The sequence below is a fragment of the Ricinus communis genome, chromosome 6, assembly GCF_019578655.1.
Source record: "Ricinus communis isolate WT05 ecotype wild-type chromosome 6, ASM1957865v1, whole genome shotgun sequence".
Taxonomy (NCBI): domain Eukaryota; kingdom Viridiplantae; phylum Streptophyta; class Magnoliopsida; order Malpighiales; family Euphorbiaceae; genus Ricinus; species Ricinus communis.
In genome coordinates this window covers 26,496,855-26,522,658 of record NC_063261.1, presented here as the reverse complement: position 1 = coordinate 26,522,658, position 25,804 = coordinate 26,496,855, and the positions used below count along the sequence as shown (strand labels likewise).

At 30.6% G+C, this 25,804-nt stretch overlaps 2 protein-coding genes across 5 annotated transcripts; one reads left to right on the top strand and one right to left on the bottom strand.

The window, feature by feature from the left end:
• The first annotated feature begins 7,201 nt into the window (after positions 1 to 7,201).
• On the top strand, positions 7,202 to 8,539 carry LOC8264250. Its single transcript, XM_002529668.4, has one exon. The coding sequence runs from the start codon at positions 7,256 to 7,258 to the stop codon at positions 8,156 to 8,158; it is 903 nt and encodes a 300-aa protein (XP_002529714.2). The 5' UTR covers positions 7,202 to 7,255; the 3' UTR covers positions 8,159 to 8,539.
• Positions 8,540 to 9,114: 575 nt separating this feature from the next.
• On the bottom strand, positions 9,115 to 16,710 carry LOC8264251 (nucleolar complex-associated protein 2). 4 transcript variants are annotated; one of them, XM_048375854.1, is made up of 13 exons: positions 16,411 to 16,710; positions 15,687 to 15,741; positions 15,342 to 15,450; positions 15,199 to 15,250; positions 14,999 to 15,093; positions 14,470 to 14,538; positions 12,570 to 13,076; positions 12,062 to 12,364; positions 11,596 to 11,919; positions 11,160 to 11,366; positions 10,314 to 10,403; positions 10,125 to 10,222; positions 9,115 to 9,470 (listed from the first exon to the last, which is right to left on the bottom strand). In XM_048375854.1, exons 1-13 carry the CDS (start codon positions 16,517 to 16,519, stop codon positions 9,380 to 9,382), a joined length of 2,109 nt encoding a protein of 702 aa, XP_048231811.1. In that variant the 5' UTR covers positions 16,520 to 16,710; the 3' UTR covers positions 9,115 to 9,379. The 4 variants fall into 4 exon arrangements, with proteins under 4 accessions (XP_048231811.1, XP_048231812.1, XP_048231815.1 ...); XM_048375855.1 differs by having other exon boundaries at positions 10,125 to 10,219; XM_048375858.1 differs by having other exon boundaries at positions 15,199 to 15,257; positions 15,678 to 15,741; positions 16,411 to 16,479.
• Positions 16,711 to 25,804: the final 9,094 nt, after the last annotated feature.

Sequence of the window (25,804 nt, the reverse complement as noted above, 5' to 3'; positions counted from 1 at the left end):
ATAGTCAGATTCACAAATAACTTTTTACAACCTCAAGACGTTTGCACATTTGAATGCGTCCTTAAGATCGAGAGCCTCTTCCATTAGAGGTGACTTGCAAACATAGCTAGAAACATCTGCACAAAACAGAGAAGGATTGTCACCACCTGATCTATGGGCTCGTGACCGGCATCAGAGAATGAGTAAATTTAAAGCCACCAAAATTCGTAGTAAGCCTCACTAATCAACAATTCAAATATGCATATATAAACATACTATTAAACTAGTCCAACATGTCATTCACAAGTCTCTAATTTGACGTTAACAAATATTCCATAATTTGTTACAAACCAAATCAAACATAATATATCATGTACACAACTGTGGAGAGTCTAAAATTTTAAATAATTCAAAATACAAAAATAGGAATTAATTACAATGGCCCCAGGGCGAAAGAAGTTAGACTGTCAAACGAAAAACGGTAGAGAACCTAACTATCACCTGAAAAATTTAAAAATTGAGAATAACAGCCTCGAGAGTGAGTTAAAATCATTTAATCCTATAAAAATTACAGTCTCCTCAATTAAATATTTATTAAATCAGAATAACATATCATATTATATTAAAACATGTGTCATGTCATAATTCAGCAAAAATACAATTTAAATACTTATAGGACGAGTGCATCAGCAGAACCTTAACCCAATACTAGTAGTTTTTCGACTCTCTTATTCCAATAAGTCTGGCGCCTAGAGAGCAAAGCTCAACTAGGACTTTTAAATATGGACTGGTCACTTGATTCCTTGATAAGCCGGCGTCCAGAGAGCAACGCTCGACTAGAGATCTTTCTCCGACAGTCAAATTCTCACAGCCTAGAGAGCTATACTCGACCAGAGCAAAACCCAAAAATAATATTTTACTACTTGTCTCTGATTAATACCGGTGCGCACTCGATCTTGATGCAACCCATCAGGTGGCATATTCTATTGTTGTCTCGTTCCAATGTCACAATCATAGCATCAATAATAATTATAAATAGTATAATCATAAGCAAACATAATTTATTCAATAACATATTAAGAATTAAAATTTAATAGCCTCGAGTATAGCAAATATGAAAATTAGATGTAATAATAATAATAATATTAAAATAACAGTAAATATGATAGCAACAAAAATGGTAATAAAATGAATAATAATATCTATAATAACAACAATAAAATTTATAATAATAATAATAATAATAATAATAATAATAATAATAATAATTAATCAATTAACAATGCAATTACTTTAGACATGATATAAAAGCAGTTGATTATTTGACTTTAACTCACACTTCTGTCACGCTCTACAGTCTACTCCTACACCTCTAGTGGAACTGGCTGGACGGACGGATTATTTATTCACGAAAATACTCAATTAATAAGATATTCTTAATTTTTTCCTATGCCTAGACTCCTAGATTAGATTGTCTAAGAAAATTCAAACTCGAAAATAAATAAAAATTCAAGGGGTGTATAGAAAAATTAAAAGTAAAAGTGCTTGAAAAACAAGCATAAAATATAAATGTCTATTGATCTCTTGTCTGTGAATGAAGGTTTTACCTTTCGAATAAGATTATTTTGATTTGGATTATGCATTATAATTGTATTCGTTAATAATGAGTTAGGCTATTTGTTGTGAAACATGTGTAGCTATTGAATGCTTGAATCTTTTGACTAACTATAATTGAGTTTACATCTTTTTAAGGAAAATTTTATAATGCAAGTTTTCTTGGGTTTGTATTATTTATGTATTAATGAGATTCTTTTGAATAATACCTTTACACTAAGTCTAAATTACTTTATTATTTTTGCAAAGATTAACTCTTAAGTTACTATTTATTTGAGAACAATTAAAGGTTTAAGTGTGGGGGTATTTGATAGGTTCATATCATGTATATATAATTAAGATATTTTACTAACTTATCAGTATATTTTATATACATAATATGTGAAAATGTGTGCTTATTACCTCACTTTAACCTTATTATCTAATTTTAGGTGATATTGGCCAAAGAAGGAGAATATGAGCCAAATATACATGAATGAGCTTTAATTGGACTTTTGTTGTGAAAGGCTCGGAATAGGACACGTGGACTACTAAATTTTGCAAGCCTAGCTGAAATATTTAAGGTCCAGAAGGGGATATTAATATAGTTAAGGATAGTTACTTTTAAGTTGTTTATTTTGTTTAGGATAGTTAAGAGGATAACTATAGTAGTGTTGTGCTCAGAGAAGGACTCTGCAAAAGGAATCTCTTCAAGTAGTGGAGATCCTTTAAAAACAAAAGAGATCAATCTATCATTCTTCTCTCTGCGAATTCTCTACAGTTCATCTTCTATAAACATTTAGTTAGTTTTGTATTATTCTTTCAAAGATCAAAGAAGCTTTACAGGACGTGGAGAGTGAAGACAAATCATCTTCATTCCTTGAACCTTGAAGAACTTATGGATTTTGAAGGAGTTTTAGTTTTTTATTTTATATTTTTTATGTCTTTCTATTTAATTACAATAATCTTTAGTTTTTTTACTGATATATGAACTTTATATATATATTATGAGTTTAATGCATGATTTCTTTATCTTCATATATGTATTAATTTCATCTATTATTGTTGATTGACCATCATATCAATTTAATAGTAATATTTATTATGAAAATCTTTAAGTTAAAAGTAATAGAAACACCATTTTTACTTTAACCTATGTGGGTATAAGAAACCTAAGTTGCATCATTAGTTTGAGTGAATTAGGAAAAAGGCACATCACCATTTCACTCATTATGTTTGGGCTTAAGATAAAACAAGAAAATTACTAAGTATAAGCTAGACTAAATATTATTTTATAATATAGTTTAAATTAATCATTCCGTTTGCTTATTTATTTTTTAATTTATTGAATTTCTTTATAAATCTTAAAACTATTTTCAAAATATTAGTTTAGAGTGTTTAGATTTATTTTTAGTATTTTTGTGCAGTTTTTTATGAGATCAATCTCGTGGTGAACTTGTCCATACTAACATCCAATTCACACATTTGTGAGTATTAATTTTAAGACATGAGCAATGAAAATTCAAATAAAAGGTAGGCCTAATGGCTTCAATAGTAAATGTGTTCATATGAGATTCACAATGGGGTTTTCAAGCAGTGGAATATATGATAAGAAGCCAACCTTACCAGAATTTTGACTTGCATGACTTTGCTGAATCTAGAAGTTGCCAAGGAAAAAAGAAAAAACTGGTCATAAGAGAAGTGAAAAAGAAATGCACTCTAGAATCACAGGATTGTTATATTATTTTATATCTACAATCAAGAATATTATTTAGCAAATCATCACTCTGGATTAAACATTCATACCAGTCAAATTCTGGAAAGATAGGCTTATTGTCATACTCAGTACTTGAAGAAAAGAAAAAACAATACGATTAATGTGATATTAATTTAATGATACGCTAATATGTTTTTCTTAATCAAAGATTATAGCATCCTATTCAAAATTAAGATTAATCTCATAAAAGTATTCTAAATGAAAATAGATAATTAAAATTAAAATATTCTTTATCATGCTACTAATTAGACTGTATTTATGAATTAGGATCTGATTTGATTATATTTGAAAAAAGAAAAAGAAGAAGCCTATTGCTCGATAACTAGCTATCTATTTGGCGCCCCAATAGAAGTCATGGAAAAGACTGTACCTTTATTTTTGTAAAGATGGATTATATTTTATTTTTTTTATTTTTTTATTATACAATAATTGTCTTATACTGGAATTTGTAATTGAATATGAAACACTTAATACTTTTTATAAGAGTGTACTTTCAGATTTAATTTTATAATAAATATTTAAACTTTTAAATTTGAATTTTTCCACCTTTATTTATAACTCAAAAAATAATTCATAAGTATAGTCTGACTTTAAATTAATATCTATTATTTCTTTGTATCACATCAACTTAAAATCACGCGTCTTCTTACCACCTAAATTAGTTCCAAGTGGCAATTTATCCAGGCAACTACCTTTTTTTTTTTTACTTTTCCTATATATATATATATATATATATATATATATATATATATATATATATATAATTACTAATTAATCTTTAATTTTATTTTCGACAATAATTATTAATATTTTTAATTGCTAAGTAGAATTTAGTTAAAACTTTAAAATAAAAATTTATATTTTTAATTTCTTTTTAAAAATATTTTCTAATAATAATTTTAAAATTTTATAATGAAAAAAATGACCTTGCAAATTACTTCTACTTACTAAAAAAAAATTTAATGAGTCAGTAGAAAAATTTAATATATTTAAATATAAAATATGTGAAAAGATACAATATGTGAAATCTTTAATGGCCATATCATTACTAGGATAAACTTCATTTGCTGATTTACAATTATTATTCATTTAGTAAGCACAATCGACTTGCCATGTCATTTTTCATACTATAAAATTTAAAAATTACTATTAAAAAATATATTTAAAAATAAATTAAAAACATAAATTTATTCTAAAGTATTGAAACAATTATATATATATATATATATATATATATACATGTGCTTGTTCTTATAGATAACGTATATTAATTAATAGAATAGCTATTCTAGTCTCACAAATTTTTTCTAATTCTTCAAGAATAAAAATTGTCACTCAAAAATTTACTTTCACATATTCAATAAACTTGGATGTTGGCCAATGAACAATTTGATAAATTTCTTAATACATGGTTGGTTGAAATTTATTAACAAATCTATTTCATTTAAGAAAAAAATATGAAAGAAAAAATAAAACAGAAATTATAAAGTTGAAAGATATATTTTAATATTATGAAATTTATTCACAAATTAGTATGGAACTCATTCAGAAATTTTACCTATTTTGTTAGAATTTAGTTTAGTTATAAAAAATTTTATATAAATTTGATTATATAAAATATTAAATTCACTTTCACTCCATTTAAAGCATATAAAATTTAGATTCACAAATGAATTGTATAAATTTTATAGATTTTAATCAAACACTATATAAAAGTCAATCATGCCTCTGTTCTACCAGTGGGATATAAGAAAAAGACTTAATTGTTTGGTTTTTCAAAATATAATAGAAATTGAAAACGCTGCAAATCTATCATCCTCCAGGGAATTGATTCAGGTTGACAATTCAATTTTCTTATTTGGTTGATGGTAACTTGAATTATAAAATAAATCAATTTAAACATCATTTTTGTCTGAAGAAAATATCGTTTTACCTAAGATATAATGAAAACTTTATTATCTTACTTTACTGTTTTGATGAGAATCTCAAATACTGTGAAATATTTTACTGCATTTGAATGTGAGAATTTGAATATAAGAATTAAATTTAGATCATTACAATTATTTAGATTTGAATTTGAATAAAATCTTGAGAAAAGTAAAAAATATACTCTCTAGGTAAGCGCTTTTGAACTAGTGATAAAAAAATATCACGTGATTTAATTTTTTTACACTTTAACTATCTTACAAATTCATACTCAAATTATTATAATTTTATTTTAAAAATTATTTCATTTTATTCTTAATAAAATTAAAAATATATATATATAAATTTTACTTAATATGGATTCAATGTAATTAATTATATGCTAAGTTAATAAGTGATCCCGTTATTGAAAATGAGTGGTATACTAATATCAGATCATAGATATCTATAGATATTAGTTTGTAAGGTAGTAAAAATGTAAGAAAATTATATTACATGGTATTTCTTATCATAAAAAAAAAAAAAATTATAGTTCACAAATTCCCTAAGTGTAAAAGCGCCAAACCACGGACCAGTTTTTTTATACTTTTCTTGAAAATCTTTTTCCTTCCCATGTCACATCTCATTCATATTCATAAAGTAATCATCCTTTTAATTTCAATATATTTTTGTATTAAAAGGCATTATAGTAATGCTAACTATCCCAAATAATCATTCAAATAATAAAGCAAATTTCATTTAATTTAAAGCCTTAATTATGTTGTATTTAGTTAAAATTTTACAAAGAAATTGCAAATGAATTCCTTTATTTTATATAATATGAATTTATTTAAAATTAATTTAGAATTAAAAATATGAAAAAGAAAGCAAAAATGAAAAAAAAAGGAAGAAAAAGAGCAATGAAAGAGAAAAAATATATATGAATTAACAAAAAATTTGTCATGATAAAGAATAATCTCATAAATTTAGAATTCGTTTACATATTCTATTAAATTCTTTTGTAGAATAATTTATTTTTCTAAAGAACCCATTTCGATACTAAAAATAGGTTGATAACTCACGGCGGAAGGCATTCTACCCAATAAGGCGAATACTTTGGATCCTACTTGGATAGCCTAACTTCTTCATTTCCCGATAAAAGAAATGAGATTCTGAATTTAAGAATTTAATAAGATAAAATTCTAAATAACTTTCATTTATACGATGTACATAAAAAATGAATGATAAATAAATTTCATAATTACTTATAGATTCATTTATTATCAAATCCAATGTAAAATTTAAATTTTAAAATCCGATTAAGTAAAGCGCAAGTAATAAAAATTCCAATCCTAAATATCTCAATTACAAAAACTTTAATTAGCTGTCTATGTATTACAAGAATAAACCTCATAATATTCCTTTTGAAGGAAATCTAGTGAACATTCTTTCTTCTTTTAAGCTTTCACATACAAGATTACTTCTTGAAACAAGAAAATTCCAATAAGGAATTTGCAACCTATATATAAATATATATGTCATAAATTGCCAATTAAATAAAAATGCTTCAAAGTAGGACCTAAATGAGTCCCATGTATTTTTTTTTAATAAAGAAAATAATACCCCATCAGCCTTCTCTCCACAAGAGACAAGCATTAAGAGACAAATGATGTAACCTAACAGATTAGCAAAAGGCCGACCCACCAATACATAAGTAGCAAAAGAATTAAATTAAATCCATCTATAAAACAACACTAAAAAAAAGCAAAAGTATAATTAATTCTCATTATAGTTATTATTCAATCTATGACCGCCTGCTCTTCTAGAAGGCAAATAAAATAAAATAAAATAAAATAAAAATAAATAAATAAATAAAATTCACCCTTGTACCAAATTGCTTTTATTATTTCAATGGATACTTTTATTTCTCCTCTAGAAGCCACCCCTCCAAAACCAAATTCTTAAGCAACATGCCTCTTTCTTCATGCAGCTTATATATGTATGTCTAGATTCTTGTCTCATCTCTCTCATCAATCTACCACAAACCCAAGTCTTCCTTTGGCCTTACCCTTTTCTCTTGCTCTTTTATACTTTTCCGTATACACTCCAAGAATGGATACAAGAGAATACTGGAGTCTCGACCCAGTTCAAGAGAATCATGGTTTTAATTATGATGATGGTGATTATGATGATGCACTTTCTCTCTGTGATCTTGCATTGCACAACAACAGCAATGCCTCTGATTGGGATGACTCGTCAAAAGAAGATCAGAGCTCCTCTTTTGATCAGGATTTGTTTGAATTTTTCAGTGAAGACTTTACTGCATCTGCTTACCCTAAAGACAACATCATCTTCTGTGGAAAGCTCATTCCATATAAAGGAGATAAAGAAGAGGAGCAGGCACACAACTTGGAGAAAGCTATCAGTAAACCCAGAGAGGGCAAGAGGAGCCGCATCTTTCCATGGAAAACATTTTCATCCAGCAGGTCAACAAGAAGCAAGAGTTACACCACTTGCAAGACTTTCCCAGACTTGGCATCTGAGAGTAATGAGTATGGCATGAAAAGATACAACCGTGTTTCGATGAAGAAAGTATCATTACTGGGTGGTCCAGCAAGGTCGAGATGGTACCTGTTTGCATTTGGGGTGGGAAGATATCCAATGGAGATGGAACTCAGTGACATCAAGACAAGACAGAGCAAGCTAACGGACAGCAAGATGAGGCAGAGCAGCAAGGCTCCGGGCAAGAGCAAGGCTGATGATGGAAGAGAAAAGCTGGATGGGAGAGGTGGGAAAAGAGCGAGAGGTTGGTGGAGTTTGCTAAGGATCTTGGGATGCAAGGGTAACCAAGCAAATGCCATGGTTAAAGCTTCATTGGGTCTCATGCCATTGCCAAATGTGTGAGAACTAACAAGAGTACTTCAGACATGATTAGTATAAGTGATTTAGTTGAGCAGGCCAAGGTTGACATCGTACCAGTGGCTCTTCTGTTCTGAGTTGGGCCAGTCATTAAGAAAACGAGAAGGATGTTTACCTTTGAGAGAAGCATAATGGCCCAGAACTCTTACGAGAAATGGATAAATGCAATCGATATTTACATATGATTTAGACCATGATAATTGTAATGGGAGAACCTTGAGAGATAGCATATGAAACCACACATTTTACGGCACCAAAATGCAAATGATGCATGTATAAATCAGTGAGTTAAAGAAAGCTACAGATGCATGTTGGTTATGCATAGCCTAACTGGAAAATATGCACTCGATTTTATTATTTTAGTAAGCCTGTGAGGTCAAGTTACTGTAGGCAACACTTAAGAGTGCAAAAGTTAAAGAGTTCAATCAACATTCCCTCCCTTTAATCTTTAATATAATCAAAGTCAAAAACGGTAACAGTTCAAAAATCTTTACTTAGACAACATATAAAACCCAGGAAAATCTCTTAAATCCCCATTACTAATTATACACTAAATCAATAAATGAATAAAATATAATTACTATTAAATAATTGAATATGTCATATAAAATATTAAAACTTCTAACTTACTTCAAAAGTATATTCAAATCACTATATGAACAATTAGTATTTTGATTGCCACTTTTTAACAGTTTTCTGTGACTATTTCTATGTTTAAGGTAAACTAGTATCTCCCTATGGACATATGCAGCTGCAGTTTTAGACGCAATAAAAGGGAGTGCAGGGGAAAGCCTTTCGAACTGTAAGCAATATTACAGATGAGTGTAGCAGCTACATCAAATAACAAATATAGTTTAGCATAGATTTCCAAGAAACTTTTCAGCAGTTTATTTTTTACTGAGAGCTATCTCACCACTAACAAATAATTAGAGAATTAGTACTATAAAGAAACCAAAACTTGAATTTCATCTTTATAACCGTTGCGAATAGAGATCCGCACCTAATTTCTGCAAAATCTGAAGAACAGCTCATTGAATCTCTGTTTCAAGACTGGAATTTCTACAAAGGGAATTAGCTCTAAGAAAGTATAGATCCCCCAACAAAACTCTACATCTTACTAAGTGTCAAAATGGGGTAGCAGGAAACCTTCACTTCGCAATTTCTTCTTAATCTTTTGCCAATTTCTATCTCTCAGATATACTTCTACTAATCTGAATCCTTTTCTCCATTAACAACCACATCTACAGTCTTGTTCAGATGTTGCCCCTTTTTGTTCGATTTCTTCTGCTCCAGGTAACTGCAGAAAAGTATCATAACTTTAAAAAAGGATGCTGCATTTTCATTTGCTTAAATATTTATATAGATGCCATCTACTGAAATACCAAAATTGAAGATTATCAATTTACATCTTCATACTGCATTTTCAAGGAAGAATATGCTAACAGTGCTGGTTGACACATAATATAATGATTTTATCTGGAAACTGCCTCCAGTCCAATTTAGCATTACAGGATTTCATGTGTTTGAGAGACATGAACGGGCTGCTTAATTGCTGCATAATGGAAATCCAATTTCAATCTACTTGGACAATCTAAACAATGAACTGTTAGCAATTAGCACCTAGTCAAAACTACAATGCTACAGAAAATAATGAACACCATATTCCCACATAATTAAAACACTTTTACTTCCCTTTTTTGTAAATATTGAATGACAACATAAGAATTGCTCGCACCGCATGATACAAGAATTATTAAACAATATTGCTATCAGCAGAAGTTTATCATTTCAGTCCTAACTCCATAATCCTCAAGTGTACCACATGTTAACATGAATCTGGGCTCATGCTTATCATCAAAAGACTTCATGCTAAGCGAGCCGGACATGGTGCAAATTATAAAACAAATCTAATTGGTAATTCAAAAAATCATAGTTTCAGGTGGAGATGCACCTTATCTTTTTATTACTAGGCAGATTTCTGAAAGAAGACTTTTCAATGAGACTTCTGTAATATTGTGTAAATGGGAGATTGCCGCTGCACATTTCCTGCTGCATATCAACCAAGTATTAAACTGTACAATCCTAAAAAAAGAAAATTAACACACATGTTTACCTAAAGAAAACTCAAAACAAGACAAACCTGCAGAAATGATTCAACGGATTGCTGATCTCTTGGTGAAAAAGCAACTTCATCCCTCTTTTTCCGCACGAATTCAATGTTATGCTCCACCTATATCACAAGAAAAAAGAACATAAAAACATGTCCAGGTGAAGCACCATAAATTATACCCATATAGATTGTTAAAAAGACATACAACTATGGCATGTCCAATTGGAAACTAACAGAACAAGCATAATCAAGAGAATTACAACAATCTAAATCAATGAATTGCAGAAATATGATTGGTTAATTTTAGCGATCAATCATTTTTCAACTCCAAAATCGTGGCAAAATGGCCGGAGCTGTACAGATGATTGTGTCCAGCAAATAACTAAACCCAGTCAACATTTTCTAAATAGGCCTATTACTTTGCATTCCGAACATTCCATGCACGGTGAGGTCAAGATATCCATATGTAGTTTGATCAGAACCCACAACACATGCAAATCATATTACAATCTTTGTGTCCCATTTTCCAGCTGAAATAACTAAAACTTGTTGATTAGATGGCATATAAGATCATGCTTCCTTGCAATGCAGCAGATTAAGAACCGCACACATAGCTGAACAAGAATATCTCTGTGCTCCCAATGAGAGCCTAGGCAATGAATTCATGTTAGCTATTTACTAAGAGCAGAAGGTCTCAGCTAGAGAATAGAGATCCGCACAGTATATCATTAATTTCTTCAATTCATATCAAAGTGGAGAAACTAAACAGAAACAAATGGACCGTGTTTTTAAGTGTCACAGATGTGGAATAGAGTGTTATTTATCAATATATATTTATATCCTAATAAAATTCCGTACTCTTTAAGAATCCCTTACCTGATCAATAAAACGTTTCACCACACGCCTGAAGCTCTCAGTGGTAGTAATCTCATGGAAATTCCTTAAACGAATAAGTGGAATAGCTGCCAATTCAGGGAAAGATATATGGTAGCTCCACTGAGCAAAGTGCACTGCCAGCAGTTCAAGGGCAGAAACAATGCACTCTTCTTGGAAGTTTCGAGATTTTAGCCAATGTTTTGGTAACTACAGAAGGAATAACACTGTTAGGGTTCCTGGATTTATAATAAACTTCACGATATACTGTTGAGACTAAAGGTGGATGCTAACTACTAAAAGATGAAAGAAGTAGAAGAAAAAGGCAAGAAAATGCATAATATTTAATCAAATTATAGAGTCGTGTCAGCCATGCATGGAAGCCAGTAGCATCCAAGCCAAAGTTTCACATATGGTAACAAAATTCCTGAAAACTGACCTTAATGGCCGATGAAAAGTTGAAATTATTTACTGCCTTCCTGCCCCCTTTGTCAATTTTATATTCCAAAAGATCCATTGCAAGTGATGCAACAGGGATAAAAACACCACTAGAGCTCGAGAGATGATTCAGCCATTGAACACATTTAACTCTTAAAGGCAAATATCTTGGTCCTGGGAATAAGATAGCTACTCCATTTATGATCTGAATGATCATATAAAGTAATGGCTGAAGATCATAATTGCGTATATTCACTGATATAAATGCAACCCAGAGCTCAATGCAGTTAGCATACTGCCAACTGCAAATCTTCTTAACAGCTTCCTGCATTCAAGCAGCCCAATATATAGAATGATAAAGAATTCTGTAAATATTGTAAATGAAAAACAAAATAATCCCACATCCTAGCCCATACAATGCTGCCCAAATAAAATAAAAGAGGGCACCAAGGCAAAGCATTGAATACCTCCTTCTTAGTTTGTAATCCGAGCTGTAATATCTTAGCAAGTTGTTGAACAGAAACTATTGCCTTACTAGATGATTTCTGTACATCTAGAGAACATAGCTCAACAAAAGAATTCTTCAAAAATTGAATGTGCTTAGATAAAACTGGCTCCACAAACTTGCAGCGACTAATAAAAGCCTTGTATGCTTTGACCAAGCATGTGTCGAAGCAATCTGAGTTAAATACATTGGCCACAACTTGAATTAAGTGGGAAGAGTACAATGATAGAGTCTCATCACCTGTTGCCCACAAATGAACCGATGTCTGCATTCAATTTCAGGTCTCAGCAAAGTTTCCCATAGAGAGAGATTAGCATACAAAATCACATATTTCATAGTAAAGATTTAAATTCTAAAATAAAATCAAAGAATCAACTACTAAACTCAGAGAACCTTTAGAAGATCATTGTTATATTGATGTCTTAATGACATCAAAGGAAAAACCTGTAATATCTTGTACAGTGACGCACCTTGATGAGTCTTTGCAGTAGTGAAGGAAAAGCAGCAAAAAATATTATTGAAGCTTTGAGTCGGGTTAATGTGAAAGCCAATATTTCAGTATCAGAAACCTCATTCAAGAGAAACATGGTACTCCTTAGATAAGACTTCATAAGTGGCTTTAGATTTTTCCATTTTGAAGTATTCTTGAGTTCCAAAATGGCTTCCTTCCTTTCATTTAAGGATGATATTCCAAGCATTTTACGGAATATGTTATCAGCCTCACGAAGCACAAACATCAAAATCTTGCTAAACGTCTGGCCATCATTAAAAACATTGGATGATTCAGTTCCATATCGGCATGCAGCTCTATACCCATTTAATAATCTTACAAGTGCAGGCACATTGTTCTGCTCTGTAACTAGTTGATACAAAGAATCAACTGTAGAACAACTCAACAGAGTGGTCATTTCGTGTGGGCCATTTCCATTCTCTGGCTCCTTACCATCATCACTAGACTCATCTTCATCTGAATATTGCTGTAAAGAAAGAGATACAACAATCATCAAATGGGGGAAGAGAACAACCAGTAATTATAAACATAAACTGATTGCATATGAGACCCTTTTTCAGTGATCAACAATGGTAAATACAATCTCTTAAATTTTATTAATCCCAATATCTTCTCCAGTCCAACACTTTTTCATACCAGCCGCAACAAAGTGCTTTGCAGAATGATAGTAGTCCATCTCATACTCGCCTCTTTCTCAATCATGTTTTTGGCAAGAATGACTCCAAGCTTGAGAAATAAAAGGCATTTTCCATACAATGTGTATATGTAGAGGTGGGGAGAGACATCTAAAGACATCAACAACATTCCATTTTATCTTCTTTATGCGTATGTGGACGCTGGAGCACATGAATAATTTTGCATCCTAAGCCCATGAAGATGTGTTCTAATTCAAAATTTCGGCAACACCACGTATCATCTGTAATCATACAAAAGTATGACTACAACAAGAACTTCGCTCCACTAAGTATTAAACTAGTTGTTGTTAAACAGGAAGCTGAAAAAGATTGTAACTCAACCAGAGATGAATAGAAAATTTCCTAGGAAAGAAGTATGATTCACTGAAGATCATTTGAGAAGGGAATGATTGAGATGGTTTGGCATGCCCAATGCAAACGAATAAATGCAACAGTTTAAGGTAAAGCATATCCTAGTTATAAGAGTGAACAAGAGAAGTAGACCTAAGAAGACCTGAGGCCAGGCAGGAAAGAAAGATTTGGCAGCATTAATCCAAAGAGAGAAAAAGAAAATACATCTCACCCCACCTAAACTGAATGAACTCTTAGTTGTGTTCATTCTGCTCTATAGGATCAAACTTTGTTAAATCATCTTTTATCACGGACAGATGCTATCTTTTATCCATTTCATTTTTTACTTGTATTAGTTGAATTCATTTGCTCTTCTACACAATAGGTTTACATTGAACAATAAAAGCCATTTTGGATGACCCTTCCTCAATTTCATGTCAACAAGGCAACCTCCAATTTCTCGTGAACGCACTCATCTCTTATCCATATCGTCCTTGTGTCTGGCTTCACAAAAGAACTTAATACATTCAGCCCCTCCATGATCTAATGTCGGGGCTCTTCTTTTTTACTTGTTGGTCTTGATTTTCATAATATCCTTCATAATGATTAACGAACTTCTAATATTTCAATCTTAAGGAGATTTTAGACAAGAACTTAAAAATTACATCTCTTATTTCATTATAAGTTTGCTAAAAGTAATTAAGACATGCATTTCGAAAATTGGAACAAACATCCTTCATCTTTTCAAATTCCTCCAAAGAATTATTTACATTACAATTGTACATGAAAAATAGAGTAATAATCCTAGAAAAGATTTCTAAACTACTAACTTACATTTTCCTCGTCTCTGAATGCTTTAATACGGTTCTTGTTGCTCTCTAAGAATTTAGCGAAGTGTGGATCCTGAAAATGTTCGGAAGAAAAATACATATTAAAGAGTTGAACAAAGAAAAGCGACAAGTCCGTAATAAACAAATTACACACAACTTGACATTTCAGTGAAAATTTATCAGCCAAATGATAACAAACATTTTGGACTTATATACATTTCATTTATTTATCATAAAACAAACAAAAAATTCCATACAAGAAGTTAAGAAGTATAATTTCTAGTAAAGATGTAATAGAAATCATGGGACACCAAACACATAGATTACTGATAAGCATCTCATTGTTACTAAATAATATGGCAGGTTATGGAAACAAGACCAAAGCCAAAATAAATTAAACAGCAAATTCTGTTTACCATCCATGATTGTGTGATACCTCTACACTTATGTGAAAGGCATTGCACAAGATTAAACAAGCTCGTAATCCCTGAAACGCAATATGTAGAGGAAACAATTATGAGAAAGATTTTCACCTTGTCCTTCAACCTGTCCAATTTTTTCATTTTCTTCACAAGTTCCATATGCACTTCCCTGTTCTGAACTGATATAGCACTATCGACATTGCTGTCTGCATGCAAATTTCTATAATATAAATAAATAGAAAAGAAGGAAAGAATTTAAGGAAGGGGGAAGAAATGGAAAACACTTGAAGTATTGCTTGTGATGTCCAGACCTCCTAGACAACTTTCACTTTGAGTTCCATCCATATGTTCCAAACTTCCTTCCTAATCACTTAACCAGATCACAGCGTTAGAAACTTTACAGAGGAACCAGATCAAATTAGCTGATAACTGTTTGCATAACATATTTCAAAACCTCTGATAGATATCCATCACTGTCTGAATCATCTCCAACCATATCGCTATAATTTTCGCCAAATATTGCCTCAAGAGAAATATCCTTAATGTCTTCAAGTTCAGGGTTTCTACAAGCAAAATAGAGAGATTTGAAGAATTCGATCAAGTTGAATAAATATTTAAAAAAGAAAAAAGAAAGAATGTCAAACTGAAGAAAATATAAAATACAAAGGCAGAAGCGAACAAAAGCAATGCCACAACAGCAAACAGGGTTCCAACTAAAACTTCTAGAAAATATTGGTGAATGCACTGATCCTTTGGCGGTTAGACAATGCACCAGTCGCATTAATTTCACCTTTTTTACCTTCCACTGGAAAGCTGGGCTCCTTCTGGGTCTTCAGCTTCATGCACCTCATTCTCTGCAGTAAAGAAAAAAAAAGAGAATGTGCTTCAGACCACTCAAAATAATCCAGTTACTAAGATAATTGCAGCATTACTATGACATAAATGACAGAAGAACCTGCATTAATCTCAATAAAAAATCAATATTAACCCATACTTTCCAACTGAACCCTATTAAAACACTTTATATTTGCTACATGCACATGCAGAAACCTGACTTCAAAAAGCAATAGATAGAGTTAACTAATACTTTCATCCTAGCATGTGGCAAAGCACCAACCTGCATAACAGCTTAGCCATCAAAAAGTTAGTCTCAACTCCTAACTACCAACCCTTTCCGGTTGGCAACCAAAATAGTAAAGCAACACAATAACGGCCTCTTTAGTTTCTCCTGGAATTAAAATGAATGTCATAATCCCAAGGGTTTCAATCCTATTTCTAAATAATTCAATAAAAATCTAGTGACAATCCTGAAGCATTAGACTTCAAAATAAATGCCAATATAATGCCCACCGAACATGGCCTTAACTCTATTGAATTTAATTTATCAAGTAATATAATTCCTATTACCATAACACAAGACTCATAGCAAAAAAGTGGCTAATTATTGAAGCTAAAGTGTCTATCATATCTAATAGTGAATGCATTAGAAAAAACAAAATTTATAATTAAATAAAAGTAGTTACTCTTAGGAGCTTTCTTCTTGAACATAGACTTGAGCTTGCGTCTTCTTTTCAAAACTGACTGAAGATTCTTCTTCGCAAACTTCCTCGCTTTCTTTCCAAGCTTTGCCATTTTCTGTTTCTGTTCAAACTGAAATGACCAAAGAAATTTGTGACCACCAAATAGGAAACACTTAGCACGGACTCTGATCAATCCTCAATTAGATGATTGGCTTTTTTAGTTTTTTTGGGTTTTGGTAGGGTTTTTGTGCTGGAGAGAAACAAATTTGAAGTGTTGCAATTAGCCGTCAGCTTTAATCTGAACCCTCCATTTAAACATATATTACTACTGTATGCATTCGATTCGATCAATTCTGTGTGGGCCGGGTTGCTCTACCGCTAAAATGGGCTCTATTTTATTTGGTCAATTACAATAAAGTCTCTGCATTTTGGCTATAATTATTATATGGTATTTTATTTAGGAAAAAATTACATCGAAACATGTTTGTTTTATGAAATATATTTTTTAATTTTCTATGTTTGAGATCTTCAAAAAAATAAGTCAAAATAATATTTTCAAGTTAATAAGAAAATTTTATATTTTTAGAAAAAAATGACTTCCCTTTTTAGAAATAAAAGAATGTTCTTCATTCTTCAAAACACACTATTCTCTTTTTTCATCTTTACCTAACTCTTTTTAATAATTTTTAACTAAAAATAAGAAAATGAATTCTATAAAAACGGAACCTAAGTAATTAAAACTTTTCTTTCTTAAAAAAAAAAAAGTAACTAAATTATTGCATCCTGTTTAATTCCTAAGCAAAAGTAAGTAATATTCTCATGTATTGTTAACTTAATATTTAAGTGATACTGGTCATTTATTTGTGCAATTGCACGGTCGTCATTATTATTTTAATTATAAAATTAAATTAATGAAAATAATTTAATAAAATTTTGTATAATAATATAAAAATATTTATTAATTAATTGTAGTATTATATGAATTAATATTATTAATATAATTAATGTTAATATTTTTTGGATTATAATTTTATTATATAATTAAAAAATTTGTTTATTGTTGAATATAATATAAAAAATATAATTTTAGATGTTATTTTCTAGAACTAAAATTATTATTTAATAAAAACTAATTTCTTAGTTATTATAATATTAAAATTTAATCAATATGCTATTTAGTATCGTTATCTAATTAAGAAACTATTTATTAGTTAATATATTATTTTTTAGGATTACAGTCAGTATTTTTTAATATTATATTAATAAATTAATTTCTTAATTATATAATAAACTTTAATCTTAAAAAAAGTAATATCAATCATATTGATAGTTTTAATTTATATAATATTAAAATTAATTAATAAATATCTTTAAAATAATTTTTATATTATTGCACTAATAAATTTTAAAATTTTAAAAAATTAAGAAAAATATTTTAAAATAGTTAGCTTACGATTATTTTTAAAATATTATAAATTAATATTAAATATTAAAATTAGATTGTATCTATGAATTTAATTTTATAATCAAAATAATAATAACGGTCGTGTAACACACGAGTAAATATATTTAATTTATTAACATACTAAACCATATCAATTTGATAAGAAAAAGACTAATCACATACTTAAAGTTAATACCGGTGAAATCATATGTATATTTTTTCTTCTATTTTTCTCCTTTTTACTTATCTCGATATATAGTCCAAACATTATTTATGTCTCTATATTTGTATAGATTAGTCAATTTAAAACTTACACTTAAAATTTATATTTTAATAATATTTAAACACTTTCGTGTAATATATATGGAAATACTTAATAAAAATATAAATTAAAAATTATTAATCCAATTATTATAAAAATGTATATTGCAAGAACATAAGGAAAGATTTATTAGTTAATAGTATAATTGTTCTTTTTGTTAATGTTAAGTCTACTTACTGAGTATTTCCATACTCATGTTTTTAAATTTTAAACTTTCAGTTAGCAGGAGTAAGATAATTTAAAAACGTCTAATCTAACTCCCTTACATGTGTAGATTTGAAGGTCGTGCCAATATTATCTTAATAGTTTATATTTATTTAATATAATTTGGAGTTAGGATTATGTGAATATATGTAAACTAAGTTATTTTGGCGTTTTCATGTATATATTTGTCACCATAGATGATGGTTATGTAAAATACGAAAGGTTTGCGGTAGTTTAGTTAAGTTGGCTATGATTTTGAGATTGAGATGTGACATTTCATCCATACAAAACTATCTTTTATAATGTTTTTAAATCCGGCTCGGATTTCGACACAGTCAGATTAAAGGGTCAAGGATTAAAAATTTAACCGAGGTCAAGATCGAACCAGTACTTTTTATATATATATATATTAAATATTTTATAAAATGTATAGAATTAATAGCTTTTATGATACAAATTATAAATATATTAAATTGCACTAAATTTAATCGATTTTATTAACATTATAATAAAATCTAATACATTCAACGTAGCATATTTTAAGAATCTAATTAACTTTTTAAATCTAAAATTATCTCACTTAAGAAGATTAAATTATTATAATTGATAAATTAATACAATTACATAAATACTAAAATCAAATAATCTATTACTTAAAATTAAAATCTTATAGATAACAAGTTAATATAAGAATTTTTTAAAATATTATTTGATAAATATTAATTATTTTATAATTGAAAAATTAATTACGTAGAAAAATGAATATAAAAAAAGATAAATTTTGTAATAAAATATCAATAATGTTAATTTGACTTATTGGTTATGTTCCTTTTATTTTAATTTGACGGTAAAAAATTTGAATCCTAGCTTGCAATATTTAAATATTTTTATTAGAGTTGACCCATTAGTTCAATCGACCAGGCTGGGCTGGGTCATCAATTTTAAGACAGGTTGATGTAAAAATAGGTTTTAAAGTTGACGAACCAGAACATGCTCGGGTTTATAGTTTAACCAGCCGGGCTGGGCCAAGTTTAATAGCTATGATCTTTTTCACAGGTCTACTATTTTAGACCCGGACTGGAGCAATGGTGGTTGCAACATCATCGGCGAAAGGCTCTGGCGCAATAAAGTTTACATCTCAGGAGTCTCTTATAATTCTTAAAATTTATAAGCCTCATGGCTGATGTAATTTTTGGTTGTATGCCCAGTTGTTCTAAGACACTTCTTATTGTTATCTACCCTACAGGGGTAAGGGTCTTCGGTCCTTCTATTGTTGTTGTTGTTGTTGTTGTTGTTTCTAGACTTTTTCTCTATATTTCTTTGTACTGGTAGGGACTATTGGCCTTCGGTAATCTAATCTTTAAGGATGTAAAAATGGATCATGACACACGAACTCGATTCATCAATCACGAAAAAATACGGGTTAGGGTTGAGCCTTAGCAGGTTTGGGTCAGTAAACGAGTTGACTTGTTTATGACACGGGCTTGAAATGAGTCGTGTAACGGGTTGACTCGCGAGCCCGTTGTACCCATTTAATTTTCTGTGTTGTGTTGAGTCGTGTCAGCCCGACTCAATCCATTTACAATTTATAAATTTTAAAAGATAAAAGATAAAATAATAATATATAAAAATGAAAGGAAATAAAAATAAAATGGCTAAAAAGTAAAATATAAAAAATAATACCTAATTAGTATGACGATCCTAACATTTTACTGTTGTGCCACCTCTCTCACAAAATAAAACAAAACTCTAACAAAATAGTTTGATACTATTTATATGAATTTTAAAAATGTTTCTTTTAGTAGCTAAAAAATTCAAACATCTATTAAATAACATAAAAGTTAAAATATTAAACTAATTAAATAACTAAAGTTTAGAAACATATCTATATATATTTCAATAATTTAGTCCCTGAACTTGTATAAACTGTCCTTTCACCCCTAAAACTTCTTTTTTTGTCAATTGGGTCCAAGCTGATTCTAGAAAAATAATTCTAAGTCCAAGTATTCTCAACCTTTACTTAGATCTTCCCCTCCTTAATCTTCCGAGACTTGAGAAAGGTTATAACTTTTATCATCAGATTCTCTGTAATTCCTCCGATATCTAAATGTAGAAAATGAGTGCTGACAACACCGATTAGATAATTTCATTCCCTCAATTAGATGATAGTCGACAACAGATTGCAAGCAGAAGGACAAAGCATTCGAGACCATGAGGATTAGATAAGGAGACAGAGGATCCCATTGCCTTAACCTTCTCGAGTTGAAAAAAGGAGAAGGAGATCCATTAATAATAATGGAGTAAGAAATAGTAGACACGCACTGCATAACTATATGCATAAAAAGCTCCTGAAAGCCCATATGCCTTAGGACAGGTTCAAGGAAAAGCCAATCAACCCCCCGCTATATGCTTTATGCATATCCAATTTAATAATCATGGCTTTGAAACCCTTGTTTCTATTAGATCGTAAAGCATGAAAAGCTTCATGGGCTATGAGAATATTATCATGGATATCATTACCCATAAAAAAAAGAAGCTTAGAAAGAAGTTACTAAAGAAACTAAAAAAGGTTTCAAATCTAATGACAATAATCTTGGAGATGATTTTATAAGAGAAATTGTAAAGACTAATGGGTCAGAACTATAATACCATTTCAGGATTCTTGCCCTTAGGAATCAATACTATGTTTGTTTTATTCCATTCTTTAATAAGATAACCTCTATAGAAAAAGGATTAAACTACCTTGCACACATGACCCCCAATTAGATTCTAGTTCTACTGATAGAAGATCCCTTGAAACCCATCAAGGCTAGGGACCTTATAAGGGGGCCTAGACTAAACACAACTTCTCTCACCTGACTATTAGTCACAAGGGTAGTAGAGACCTATTCATTTTCTTAATGACACAAACAAGAATACTAGACAAGAGATCATCATGGATGGTGATCTGATTAGCTGAGAATAAAGCCTAGAAAAAGGCCATCATCTCAGCTTGAATATCAGTTTTACTATTAATACAACCCCCATTAATTTGCTTGAGCAAAACAATATGGTTTAACTATCTCCTTTGAACAATTATAGAATAAAAAAATATAGTATTCCTATCACCTAACAAGACCCATTTCACTCTAGATTTCTAATACCAAAATAATTCCTCCAGCTTCCACAACTTGTCTAGCTCCTCCAAGCTTCGACTCCTTTTCTTTCTTTTCCTCGGATAATGAGCCACTGTGAATAACCTCAAGTTGAGATTTAATATCTTGAATAGCCATTTTAGCATTGAACTTTGTCTTTCTATCTCAATTCGCCAAAGCACCTCTCACTGCCTAGCCATTTAGAACATACTAGACCCAGAGACACCTTCAGTCTAAGCTTTATCAATAACATTCTTACACTCTATAAATTCCAACCATCGAGCTTTAAATCTAAAACACTTCTTCCTGCCCACAGATTGCTTATCAAAAGAGATAATCAAAGGCCCATGATCAAAGCCAATAAAGTCTCTATAAGAGACCCATGTATACTGGAATAAACAACGCTAGGCTGGGTTAGCTAAACATCTATCCAACCTTTGGAGATATTACAATCATCAATTTATTTATTTGTCCATATAAACAGCGATCCTTTATATCCAAGATCCATCCAACTGCATCTATTAATCTAGTTGTGAAATAATGTCATTTGCCCAATTCAATCCTATTATCCCCTCTTTTTTCATAATAGAATAAGATACGGTTAAAATCCCATAGACATAGCCACAAACCATCAATAGGTTTTAACCCCACAAAAGATTCCCAAATGTCCCTCATTTGCTTGCAATAAGGGCTACCATAAATAAAGAAAAAATATAATATTCTAGAATAGACATCAAACAGTATGAATAAAATTAGACGAATAAAGAACCTGCAATTGAATATATGATCTCCACCATAGAGCTAGGCCGCCAGTTCTTTCAATAAGGTTAACATAGAAAGTCCTATCGAGTTGTGATTTCCTGTGCAAAGACTTTAAAACATTGCTCCTCTATTTTATTTCCATCAAAAAACTAAAATAGGTCTCCATTTACGAATAAGCTCCTTTAGAGCTTGTACTGTCAAGGATGACTAATCCCCTAACAATTTCAATATATGGCAATCATGATTCTTTGGTTGCTTTAGGCGAGCCACCAGCGCCTTCAACATTGACATTATGAAAATTGATGCCTTGATCTTCCTCACCCGTCTCCTTCCCTTCAATTTCTTGAATCCTGATACGAACATAATCTTGAAGGATACATTCAAACCCTTATTGATGATGGAAGTAAACCAAATAGACAAGATCACGCCCCTTTTGAACACACCCTTACCTATAATTTAGATTTATCGCCCCAAAGATCACTCGTAGTTTGCAATTAAATGGAATTATTACCCTTAGCTATAGATGAACTAAGATCAACAATTATAATAAGATGAATTGTTTATCAACCTTGAAACTAATAAGCTAAAAGATTGTATAAACAAGTATATGTGAAATCAAACTAATCAAATCAATTTGGTTTCAAGCAATTCAAAAGAAACACCTTTAGAATTAAAGTGCAACGCACTAGGTTTTTGCAAAGCAAAATATAAATTCAAAAATAATATGTTCTTGGCTGAATTACATAGGGCTCTATTTATAGAGTTTAAAATAAAAATAATTCTAATCCTAGAATGACTAGGATATGCGGCCAAAACTCCTAAATCAACAAGGAAACAAATAACTCCTTAAAGAAAGGAGATAAGATATGCAGCCAAGACTTCTAAATCAACAAGGAACTTGTTAACCCCTTTGACTTTGTTGACTTAAGCTTGTTTGACTTCAATTAAGCTCACAATCTTCAAAGTATTGTTGTCATCTTCCAAAGCTTCATTATTGACTATCTTCATAAGATGCTCTAAGTAAGAATTCAAAGTTTGCTTGAACTTCTTAGTCCTCAATTGAGTCATTGGTCCATCATATGCTAAGGGATCCTTGCTCTATGGCTTAATGACATCCTTGGTTGCATCAAATCCTCACTAATTTCCTCTCCCTATCCAGCTGCTTAAGTCTTCTCTTTTTTACAGTTCCAATCGAAGTGAACTCTTGAAGAGGCCCAATACCCCATAAACCAAAAATTCAGTCGAACCCACAATAGAATCTTTATTAATCTTATTGCCATCAGAATCAACAATTTCTTAAAGCTCCCCCATAACAAAAGGCTCACCCACTAACCATTCTAAAACACTCGTTATGGCTTTTATTTGTGGGTCAGGCTTATGGATTCTTTTGAAAGTCTTAGCCTTTCTAACCCTTGGACCCATATCCTTAAGATCAGTTTCACAAAGCCGTATAGGGGATAATTAAGCCCAAGTGTCTGACTTTTCCGCACTCATTTGAGTATCATCATCTTTAAAGTCATTAAGGTCCATAGCCGTCTTACCTTTTAGGTAAGAGCTAGGCCTACCATCCTCAGGAAACTCTTTCCTTACTATTCTTTTAGGATTCTCCAAACCCCTCCATTAATTATGATGGGTCCCAATAGTCTCCCTATACCCATAAACAAGAACTGATGCATGCCAATGATGGAAGTGAGCCTTCATTCTTCTTCTATAAATTTATCCCTTTAAGTCTGACAGTTATTAAATGTTTCTTGAATCCCTTGGTTAAATATGCAGTCTAGCGGCGCGTGAGGAACCATCGCGAACTCATTTGGATGATCTTCCTTTATTGGTTATTTCTCCTCTAATATGCTTATGTTACTCACTAAGTTAGTCTCTGTTTTCTGCTTTACTTTGCTTATAAAAGCTGTATTACTCTTACCTTTTTTAAAGCTTCCAAAATTGAAAACGCTCCCAAGGCAAGCCCGTATTTAAACTTACCTTTCTCAAGAATTTTTTGATGTTGTTCCTCATCCTGATCAGGACAAATCTTCAGAACATGCCCCGGCTTACCAATGGAAGGCGCACATAGCAGAAAGGAATCCAATCAGATTTCTAAAACCTAGCACCTTTTTGCTTCGATCATTATAGAAGCTTAAAGGTAGAGGTTTTTCAACATCCATTAAAACCTTAATCTTCATATCACAGTCATAACCAACCTTAGGCGCAGTGCTCTCCATCCTCAGAAATATGCCTAATAATTTACTTATCTCCTTCGCATTTCCTAAATTTATCTCGTTTGGGCCAAATGGAAAACCTCAACCCAGAACGGAGATTTATTAAACCTAAACCATTCTATAGGAGTGTTTAGGGGCCATTCAACCAGCACCATAAACGCATTAGGTACAAACCAAGGCGCCCCCTCTATAACCCACTCTTTTTCATCTCTACTCTAGAAGTCAATGATGAACTCTCATCTTTTGTAGGAGAAACTCCCATTAAAATTTCCATACTTTAGATAGAATGGACTTTACTATTACTTAAGAAAGATTTTTGAAAGTAAATATTTTACTTACAAGAAGTTTTTCATACAGCTCAGAGTTCATTTCTAGTTTCGAATGAAGTTGAAGAACTGTTGCATTCTTATAAATTATCTCTTTTATAACTCCCTCATTAGACGATTCTACTTCTTTCACTATCCTTCACAACAAATGATCCCACTAAGAACCACCAAGAACATAGAAAAGCATGAAAAACGACTATCTACCTTGCTAGAGAAAATAAAGAGACGACAACATCAAATATAAGCTCACAATTTGTGCAAAACAACTCAAGCTAAAAAACACGCAGAAATCCACTCACAATTACTCACACCGACTAACTTAGATAAACTAAGCTTTAGAGAAGGAAACTCCACTTAGGAGACTATCTCCAAAAGAATAATACTTTTAATATAGCTAGCATTGTAGATTCATCTTATTAGATTCATCTTATTAGTATTCATCCATTCATGATTATCATATAACATGATTGAATATTGCTTTAGTTTTTTTTATTATAATGTTTAAATATTATTTATGTATAATCCATTAGATTATGGATATACAATTTCAAATTAATTATTAATTTTATGTTCAATACAATAAATTATGAGTATACATATACAAATTAAACATAATTATATTTATAAGTAAAATCATGCAATATTTATATGCTATCGAAATTGCAGTTAAATGTTCAAAGAGCAAGTTCAAAATTTTTTAATTTATTTATAAACTATTTTTCTCAAACTCAATTTTAGAAAAGGCGTCTATTCACCTGTTTTTGAAAAAACAATTTTCAAAACACAAAAGATCATTCAAAATTAAAATTAAAATTAGGAAAACATTTTTCCAAACTCAATGCCAAACACAACCTAAATCAAAGAGAGTAGCAAAATCACTTTTGATCCTGCTAAAAAGATAATAATTAATTCTCTTTTTTTTTACTTAAAAGAAAATAGCACATCTTGGTCCTGCATTAATAAATAATAATCCAATAACTTCACAATCA

Bases quoted from the DNA above. Each gene is read 5' to 3' on its own strand.
- LOC8264250 (XM_002529668.4), top strand. From the start codon at position 7,256: ATGTCTAGATTCTTGTCTCATCTCTCTCATCAATCTACCACAAACCCA.
- LOC8264251 (XM_048375854.1), bottom strand. From the start codon at position 16,519: ATGGCAAAGCTTGGAAAGAAAGCGAGGAAGTTTGCGAAGAAGAATCTT. The intron at 15,451-15,686 runs GTAAAAAAGGTG...TTTTGCTTGTAG, and splicing joins GCCCAGCTTTCCAGTGGAAG to AAACCCTGAACTTGAAGACA. The intron at 10,223-10,313 runs GTTTGTCTTGTT...GTTGATATGCAG, and splicing joins CCGTTGAATCATTTCTGCAG to CAGGAAATGTGCAGCGGCAA.